The following is a 10,153-nucleotide window of genomic DNA, read 5'->3' as shown; positions in this document are numbered from 1 at the left end:
GCGGAGTTCCCCACACCACACCCCATTGTTTTTGTGTTCTTTGCATATTTGACGTTTGTTGCCTCTAACTCGGAGCAGCGGGCTGGCTCCCAGATGCTCGCTTATTAGACAAAGACAGTGACAAAGGAATGGTGGAGTCTCTCCAGCCACAGACCTCACCTCCCGCACTCGTCACACACTGAACCAGTCCACCTCAGAAGCACAGCATGTACACAAATACCTGCTCCAGCACAGTCTCCACCATCTACACACCTCCCACCTCTTCACTCGCATACACAGGCACCCATCCCCTCGCACCACACACCCAAACACCTATCCCCCTATATCTCCTGGACACACACATAGACACACCACATGCACACACCCCTAATACTTATTCATTCACATTGCAAAGATCCCACACACACTCCGCAAATATCTATCCAGCCACATCTCATCAACACACATACCAAATATCTTCCTCTATACACACTTATCCACAAACATCTCACCCCCATCCCCCAAACACCTATGCAAGCATATACCGGTGCACCCCTCATACGCATATACCACAAACAACTACAGCCCCAAACTTTCACCTCACTAACACACAGTGCTCACCTGCTTCACTACATACACACTCACTCACACCCAGCTCTACATCAGCTGTAACACACACACACGCGTGTCTCCCAAACTTATCCTCTCACATCACAAGTACACACTGCATACACTACTTACAGATTGGCCACACACAATACACACTTCCCACAGATTTCCAGCACAAATGGATCCTGTACAACACAACCATACAGTCACACACACCTCCACCCCTTTCAGCCTTACCCACCCATATCACAAGTGCACAGGATGTCCCCTACGCTGCTCACCCACTTCACTCACCAGCCACTTACTTCACACACGTTTATGTGTGCACACACACACACCCCACAGCTACCCACCCATCTCCCCAGAGCTACATCCTACACCGCCACCCATACCACAAGCCCCAAGTCCCTATCCACCCACGTTACACACACCAACAACCGCCCACCATCCACGCCTACCACAGCACACACAGACCTCCCCACTCCAGTCACACACCCCGCCCTCACCCAGCCCCAAAAAATAGAATACAAATCATCCCGCTCAGGGCAGAGAAAAAAAACAAACAGCCAGGAAACATTCTCCAGATTAAATGAGAAGCTAATCCCATTTAAGACAGGCCTGTTTGTCTGCATTGCATTAGATTGTTTTATCCTCCCCCTGAGTAAACTGAGGAGCTCCCTGGTTACTCTCTCATGACACGACACGCGAGGCTTGGCACGCATACACGGCCTAATATAGACTTCCAATTATCTTTTAATTTCGCTCCTGTCTTCATTTGTTCATTTCACTCCTTTTCTTTTTTTTAAAGCAATAATTTCTTTCATTCCAAGTCGGCTATGGCTGCTCCGGAGACTGGCTGCGCCTGCCATGCTCAGCCCGCTGTAGCAAGAGGACTTTGTGACTTTCCAAGCGGCTTCCTTCACTCGCCATTACTGAACTTCAGGTCACACGTCTCCCTGGAAAGGAGGAAGACTGGGAATGCCTTTCTGCCCGTTCCTGCCCCTGCCTCCTTCCCTGGCCCAGGGTACTCAAATTCATGGCTACTTACTCACATGACCAACCGAGCCTCGGCGCTGAGAGGGGTGACACAGTGTTCCCACCACCCGCTCCGCCTGATGGGAACGAGTTGCGGTACATCCCTCCTCGAGTGCTTTGGGGAGGGAGGATGAGGAGCAGGGAGAGGAGGGGCTGCGAACCACATCTGGAAACGAGCACCCCAGGCCGGATCCTCCGCTGATGTAAATCAACATTGCTCCATTGACGTCACTGGAGTTTTACATCTATTGACACCGGCCTGGGATCTGGCTCTATAATGTTAGTTGCAAGGTTAGAAAGGCAGCCAGTCTGCTCCCAGAGCTGCTCCGGCTGCAAGAGGCAGAGGCCTCCCACAAGGAAGCTAGAGGATGCAGGATTGTGGTACGTGGCCTGTCCTGAATTTGCCCCTGAACTTTGGGGTGCTTAGCCAATCCTCTCCCACTGCAGGGCAGAACTCCTTATGTTGTTATCCCCCTAGAAGCGAGAGAATGATTTGAAGGTTTGTAAGCAGCTGCCATTCCCACCCTGCTCCTAAAGCAGCACATTCACATTATGGCCCAAACTTTCCCCTCCCCTGGGCATTTGCCTTTATGGTTCATTTAAACACCACCACCACATAAACCTCAGCTCATGCTTTGCCTGAGCGTGGCTATTCTTCAGGATTTTCCAAGATGGATGGACGGATGGATTGACACAGACCCTGCCTCAAAGAAAGAATGGACCCTTTATACCTCTAAGTTGGAACTAAGAGGATCTCCCCGTCAGATCAGTTTTCAGCAGGCAGACGTCCACCGCATGAGAACGCCGCCCCAGCTGGCACCTTTGCCATCAGCAGATAAGGACTAGCCAGGCCACGAAGCTGGACTGTCCTCTCACCAGGACAGGGCATGCCTCCAAAGCCAGGAGTGCCGTTCACTAGCAGGGCAGTATGCAGGGAAGCTTTTCAAAGTGATCTGTTCTGGGTAGGTAAACAGGGGACTTCATGCTCCAGGACTGTCAATCCGGCCCCTGTTCCTGTACTCACTCCCCATCCACAGGCCCACCAGGCCCTGAGAGGGCCTCATCATCTCTCCTGGCAGTGGCCAAGCTGGCCGACCATCAGTACAGGAGGTGGGAGATGGATGGGGGTCAGTCCTCTGTGACTGTGTAGCCTTTTTCCAGCCCCTTGTCCAGGCATGTGTCCTGTAGGTGGTATCTCATCTCCTTGGACTCTTTCTCACGTTGGTGGGCTGTCTATGGTTCTCTTCTTGGCATCCCTCAATTTGACACCGTGACCCTCCTTCCCCACCCCCGCAGCAACACACACACACAGTTTGCTCATTCTTTGTCCCCAGTAATCAGTTAAATTCTCAGTTCTGGCCCCTCCCTCACCTGAGATGGGGGTGAGGGCTTTCATTCTTTTCATGGGTGCCTCCCACCATCCAGGATTTAAAGAGGCCGGTCCTTTTCCCCAGCTACTATATTCGTAATAAGCTGAAAACAAACGGGCCTTTTAAAAAAAAAAAGATCGTTGAAAGGCATGGAGAAAAGTCTGTGGGCTGGCTTGGGAAGCTATTTTCACCTTTCCTTTGCCTTTCTACTTGTATTTTTTCTAAGTCTCTCTGTTTACCCGGGTAATAAAGCCAGTTCCATGTCACTCGCTGTCTGTTGCCTGGCATGCACATTTGCACCTGAGCCCAGCCCAACCCACCTTGCTCAAATATGCAAAGCTGCTATGGAAAGCAGACACCGCATGCTCCAGCCAGCTGGAAGCCTGTGCCAGTCTACCTGCCGCAGGTGAAAGTCACCTTGCCCCCAAACGCATCCAGGAGCTCAGAGAGAGAGAGGTCTGCTTTGCCTTGAGCTTGTCCCAGCTTGGCAATCATTAATCAGATTCTTCACATTCCTGACCGCTGGCCTGTTATGGAAGAATGACCAACCAGGCTCAAGTCAGCCAGGACTGGCTGTCAGACATGCAGCTTGCTGGGAAGCTGGCACTTTCCGCAGGGGCTCTGCTCCTACTGACTTTGGCTTATAGATTCTATAAGTCTCGACCATCCAGCAGCAGGATCAGAAACGCTGAGCATGTGACGGAGCAGAGAGAAAAGGCTGGAGCCGGAAGGGGAGGCGCAGAAGAAACACCACGGGGACTCAGGTACAGGCAAGTCAACAGCAATGGGGTGAGGCCAAGCACCAGCAAAGGGAATCAAAGTGCGCACCTGGGTGGGACAGTCGCAGCGGGAACATGGGGCCCACAAAGCACACCGCCCAGGGAAGATCAAAGCCTGCCAAAGGGGAAGGAGGAGGAGAGAGAGAAGGGAAAAAAGGCTTGTCAGCTGGTCGCCGAATCACAGCCAGGCAAAAAGCAGCCTGTTTTTGAGGGAAAGGGGCAGAGTCCAGGTGTGGTCCCGAACGTGGTGACAGCAGACAGTGCAGAGCAGGAGGCGCCAGTGGCAGGAAGAGAAGCCGGAGGTAAGCGTAACATTTGCAGTCTGGTGCACAAACCGGACAGCTCCATCGATGACAGCAGGGGAGCTAGCTGGGACGTAGCCTCGCGGCAATCTGGGTGTAGCGTCAGCCTCAGGCACAATCCTTGCAGGACCCAAGCAGGAAATGCTGCTGAGCTCACAGCAACTGACAGATCCATCCCGGACACTGAGGAGGAGGAAGCAGAAGACATGAGTGAGAGTTTGGCCTGGAACCAGGAGGCCTCGGCTGGCCAGGAGAGGATTCAGACCCTCAATGCTACATCAGACATGGGCTTAGCCATCAACCAAAGCGATCAGAGGTCTGATGCCTCTTACACTTTCTCCTCCATTGCAAAGATACAGGTGGAGGAAAACTATATTACAGAGAGGCAACCCAGGGAGGAAAAGCCGTGGCAGTCCACATCCTCCACTACTAGCCTGCGAGGCAAGGTCTATGACTACTATGTCCAGTCTACCTCGCAGTCTGTGTCGAAGGAGCGGCCCTGTTCATACACTGATTCACTCTACGACCCAGACAAAATCCACGAAGAGCTAAGTGAATGTGAGACTTGGCTGCGCCTGTCTACACCCCAAGAACCAGCCAGTGAGTCAGCAGTGGGAGATGAAGACCGAGCTTCACCAACAGCAAACATCCCACCCATCTCTCCCAGTCTCCTGCCTTTCAGACGTCCCGCAGAGAGCATGAAGCCTGCAGACTGGGGTGGCGCATCTGATCTGGGCAGCTCCTTCTCGCCCGCCCACAAGACAGCTGAACCGGAACGCAGGTTTGGCAGGAAAGAGAGTTTCCATCAAATTGCAGATAACCCCGAACTTCAGGTGCAGATGGAAGGGTTCGGGGCTTTGACGCCAGCTGGCAGAAGATCTGACTCAAGCACTCCCCCCGCCACTCCCCTCTACTCCAGCTCCATCGTTTCCCTGGTGGAATCGTTTCATAGCCTCCAGCCTCATGCAGGCAACGAACCCAGAGTGGAACTTGTTGCTGGTGCCAACTTTTTCAAAGTCCCATTAAGCTTGCAGTCTGATGTGGACATCCACCTGGATTTGGGGAACTGCTATGATGTCCTGTGCATGGCCAAGAAGCAGAAACTGTACAGTCTCCAGGAGGCAGCATATAAGGTCATGAGCGACAATTACCTCCAGGTCCTGAAGAACCCGTCTATCTTCGGGCGCCTCAATGCCAGGGAGAGGGAGCTGATCCTCCTGAGGAGGATGAAGGGCAGGAAGTACATCACCGTAGCAGACGTCAGCACGCAGGAGCAGAGCTTGCGCACCAGCAGGCTCTGTTACTACGATAACGAAGGCGACATCTGGCATCCCCTGTCCTATATGCCAGTGGAGGCGGTTTCTAGGGGCTGCGCCGTCTGCAGCATGTTCAATTACCTCTTTGTGGTGGCTGGCTGCAAAGGGCTGGGCCAGCACCAGAAGCCTTCCAACAGGGTTTTCTGCTACAACCCCCTGACCAGTATTTGGCAGGAGATCTGCCCACTGAACCAAGCCAGGCCTCACTGCAAGCTTGTCGCCTTGGATGGATACCTGTATGCGATCGGGGGAGAGTGCCTCTATACTGTGGAAAAGTATGACCCCCGCCAGGACCGGTGGACCTTCACCGCGCCACTGCCCAATGATACCTTTGCCGTCGCCCACACCGCAACGGCGTGCGACGGGGAGATTTATGTGACCGGGGGCACACTGCGCTACATGTTGCTCCGGTATGTCAGCCGGTCGGACAGCTGGAAGATCAGCATCACCAGCGGGAGCAAGGACCGGACCACTGAAATGGTCACCGCTGGTGGCTTCATCTACCGCTTTGACCTCAACCGCAGTATGGGCATCAGCGTCTACCGCTGCAGCCCGAAAGCCAAGCTGTGGTACGAGTGTGCCACCAAACGCATGCCTTTCCCACCCTGCTTCCAGTGTGCCGTGGTGGAGAACCTGGTCTATTGCATCAGCCGACAGTTCAACATCAGATTCCTGGCTGACCACGTCTCACCACGCTTCGGAGTCAAGGAGTTACAGCTTTTCCCTTCCCCCCGAGGGACACTCCTCCCCATCGTCCTGGTGCTGCCAGACAGAGGCACGGTGCAAACAAGGGTCTGATGGGAAGCTAAAAAAATACCCCGATTCTTCTCTTTTCTTTTGTCCTGGGCTCAAGGGCCAAAGGCAGCTCCCAGAGCCTGAGCCACAGAATTCAGCACCTGTCAAATCCAGACTTCCCTGAAGTCCAGGGATATTCACTTCCACGGTTCTAATTCAACCCATTATAGAGATGATCCAACTGTGGCATTAGGATCTAGACTTGTGGGGAGGGCTTCTATCCTTGGTTCAAGCCCTTCTCTAACTAAAAAGCAGGAGAAACAAAACTGGCTAACTGTATATTTCCATTGCTGGCAAATGCCTCCCACTAGTAGCTCCTGTTCAGCGGACGCAGAAGATGCAAACAGCAGGTTGGGTGAGTGCATTTTTGGGGGGGGGATATTTAAATGCCTGTAAACACTGGTGCAAATTAAATGCAAGCCTCAGACTCCTGGGAAGTTGCCAAAGTGGCCGTGGGTGGAGCAAAGTTTGGGACACCCCTGTAAAGTAATTTCCCACTGTACCTCATGTGATACATCGCTACGACTTACTGGCAAGGGGTGTTTCTTATGTACCAGAAAGACAGCTGCAAGGGGAAGCTCCCTGGAGGTTTTTTGAGTATGTGGATGGAGATGGGGAATCTGAAAGAGACAGCATCCAGACTGTGTCCTTTGCACCAGTACCATGCCAAGGACTTCAGCTGCCTAGGAGGGCTGGAACTGAGGCAGAGTCTGGCCATTGGCATCATAACCTAAAGCAAGCAGCTGAGCTGCGACCCTCAAGTGCCCGTGTGGGCGGCCCCAGCGGGGAGGTCGGGAGCTGAATGCGGAGTCAGCTCAGGGCCATGGCACACTGGCAGGGCATCAAGGGGGAGAGGGCCTTGTTTATGCCCAGGCCAAGATCACTGAGGGAGTAAAGAGACAACTTCAGCCTCCGTCGGGCCTGCCAAGACAGCGCTTTCCAACAGCACAATACGTTTTTAAAAGGCTAGAGAGCTGGGCCGCTTCCAAAAATAGCCCCAAGGGCCAGCCCACACTGAATGCAGTTGCAGTTTCCATGGCAAATGCCAGTGAGGAGAACTTTGCCCCAGCTACTGAGCCAAGCATGGAGATCAGCTACCTGCTCTGGGCCCGGTTCACTGCTGGCTCACAGGCCCTTTGCACTGGCTGTGAAAAGCAGCAGCCCAGCCCCGTGGTGCACAAGGCATTCCTTACAGCTGTCTGTGCTCTCCCCTTCTCCTCCTCAGCGAGAGCTCCAGGTACAAGGGGCATTCTGGGCACGTCAGGGGGAAGCAGGGCCATGTGGCTGGGGTAGGTTTCTGTCCTGGTGATTCCCTGCCCGCCATAATGGGCATAAGGCAACTGGGTGAAAGTTAATAATCCACCAGCAGGCACTTGAGTCCAAACCAACTCCTGGCAGCCACAGAATCTGGGGGGGATGTATGCCCCCCAACTAGGGTGACCAGACAGCAAGTGTGAAAAATTGGGATGGGGGTGAGGGGTAATAGGAGCCTATATAAGAGTATCTATCAAATCAGGACACCTGGTCACTCTACCCCTCTTTAGCCCTTACCCCCCATGCCTTCATATCTCAAACAGCCCTCTGCTGCATAGATTATTATTGCAATCTCTCTATATTACGGTAGCACCTAGAGTCTCCAGCCTGGATCAGTCCCCATGGATGAACAGCAACATAAGGCTAACTGTTGCGCTTTGGTCAAGTCATTTAACCACTCTGTGCCTCAGTTTCCCCCAGCTGTAAAAGAGGGATAATGATACTTAGCTACCTTACAGAGCATTGCTAAGCTAACTCAAGTCAGGGAAGAACACGAAAGCCCATCCATGCAAGATGCTATCTCTTTATTGATCTTAGGGATATCCAAAGCACGTCTTGCCTTGTTATCTAAATGCTATAGAAGTACAAATGTTTGGTATTAAATAAAGCTAACCAAGTTTGGGTTATGCATCTTTTAAAAGCTGTAATGGAAGCTACAAGAAAGGAAAATAAAGAACAGTAACAATATTCTGAAGTGAGTTAGCAAATTAAAACAAGAATGTCTTTGCAAAAAGTTTAATAGGCACAACTGCCTTAATATGTGATCCTGCAAATGGAGCCAGTGCAGCTGTCTATCGGTCAAGCAGATGCTGTGGTATAAGTGCGCCAGTTATCTCAGCTCTGATTGGCTCGGGGCAAAAGGGATTGCACAAGTCTACATCTGCTTTTGAAGGAGGCACTGCAAGGTAAAATCCTTTAACAAGAGCAAATGAGTCCCTTAACATGATGGCTGGGACCAAGGTGTGACGCTGCACCCCATAATGCTTTATAGAAATATGCTTATGAATGTAAATAGGACATAACTGGAATATGTTTTATGCTAGATATGCCATGTAACATACTTCTGCAAAGGTTATGGGCTACTGAATGTATTCATCCTATGCATGTATCGTTCTTATATCAGAAGTTATGAGTGTTGGCTTTATACTTGTATTTAAAGTGTTTGCTGTAGAAAGCACCTCAGGTAGATTTGATCAACATAGTGTGGGAAGGGGTTATTCAAGTAAATGGAAGTACTTGGCAAACAAACAATGGACCTTGATGGATGCCAATCCACAACTGAGCTTTTCTGGGAACGTCCCTATAGGGAACTAAATCATGCACAGACATTTCACTTGCCCATGTGACTCCAAAATGCCATCTTGTAGAGGGGATTTGACATGGAGGAGGGAGATGTTTTAGACTCACAAGGAAAAACTATATAAAGCCTTGGGAGACCCCTCCATTTGGTCTTCAGCTGGCTCAAGAAACAGCCTCTCCACCCCCAAAGGATACCTGAAAGAAACTGGAACAAAGAACAGTAACCAGAGGGGTGTGAGTGATTGCTGGACCCAGACTAGAAGGAGGCTAGTCTGTAAAAGAAGCTTATTGAAACATCTCTGAGGGTGAGATTTTATCTGTATTCAGTTTTCTTACTGTATTAAGCTCAGACTTGTGTGTTTTATTTTATTTTGCTTGGTAATTCACTTTGTTCTGTCTGTTATTATTTGGAACCACTTAAATCCTACTTTTTGTGTTTCATAAAATCACTTTTTTACCTATTAACGAAGCCAGAGTATGTATTAATACCTCGGTGGGGAGTGTAAACAGCTGTGCATCTCTCTCTATCAGTGTTATAGAGGGTGAACAATTTATGAATTTACCCTGTATAAGCTTTATACAGAGTAAAACAGATTTATTTGGGGTTTGGGAGTTGGGTATCTGAATGCTGGAAACAGCAGCTCTTCTTAAGCTGTTTTCAGTTAAGCCTGCAGCTTGTGGGGGATGTGGTTCTAGGGTGACCAGACAGCAAATGTGAAAAATCTGGACAGGGGGTGGGAGTAATAGGAGCCTATACAAGACAGATCCAAAATCGGGACTGTCCCTATATAATTGAGACAACTGGTCACCCTATGTGGTTCAGACCTGGGTCTGTGTTTGTAGCAGGCAAGCATGTCTGGCTCAAACAAGGTAAGGCACTGAAGTCCCAAGCTGGCAGGAAAAGCAAGGGCAGAGGTAGTCTCAGGACACCAGGTGGCAGTCCAAAGCGGATTTCTGTGATCCAACACAAAGAAAAGAAACTTTAGGAGTAAAATTCAAGGTGTGAATTTTATCATCGTCCTAAAGGAGGAGAACCAGGGAATGGTGATATTCAAGATATCAAGGTCTGATCCAAAGCCCACTGAAATTAATCAAGGAAGTGTGTCTTCCAGCAGAGGTAGACAGACTTGTGCTAGCTTCACTCAAGCTATTGGACTAAAAATAACAGTCTGGACGATGCAGCTCCAGCTGAGGTTTGGACTAACCCCTAAGGTCCAAGGTTGCCTGCCCCAGATGGTGGCTAGCTTGAGCTGCTCCTGGAGCTGGTAATTCTGAAAAAAATCAGGGGCAATTTGAAAAAAAAAATTTTTTTTGAAATTTTCCTCAAAGCAAAAAGAAAAAAAAATATTTGGGGG

The 10,153-nt window shown here is 50.5% G+C and overlaps 1 protein-coding gene across 1 annotated transcript; it reads left to right on the top strand.

The window, feature by feature from the left end:
• The first annotated feature begins 3,277 nt into the window (after window positions 1-3,277).
• Window positions 3,278-7,190, top strand: KLHDC7A (kelch domain containing 7A). The gene has a single exon (XM_032787560.2). It carries the CDS (start codon window positions 3,534-3,536, stop codon window positions 6,186-6,188), a length of 2,655 nt encoding a protein of 884 aa, XP_032643451.1. The 5' UTR covers window positions 3,278-3,533; the 3' UTR covers window positions 6,189-7,190.
• Window positions 7,191-10,153: the final 2,963 nt, after the last annotated feature.

The sequence above is a fragment of the Chelonoidis abingdonii genome, chromosome 23, assembly GCF_003597395.2.
Source record: "Chelonoidis abingdonii isolate Lonesome George chromosome 23, CheloAbing_2.0, whole genome shotgun sequence".
Lineage (NCBI taxonomy): Eukaryota > Metazoa > Chordata > Testudines > Testudinidae > Chelonoidis > Chelonoidis abingdonii.
The sequence above is the reverse complement of the archived record's forward strand: the minus strand, read 5'-3'. Positions and strand labels throughout refer to the sequence as shown.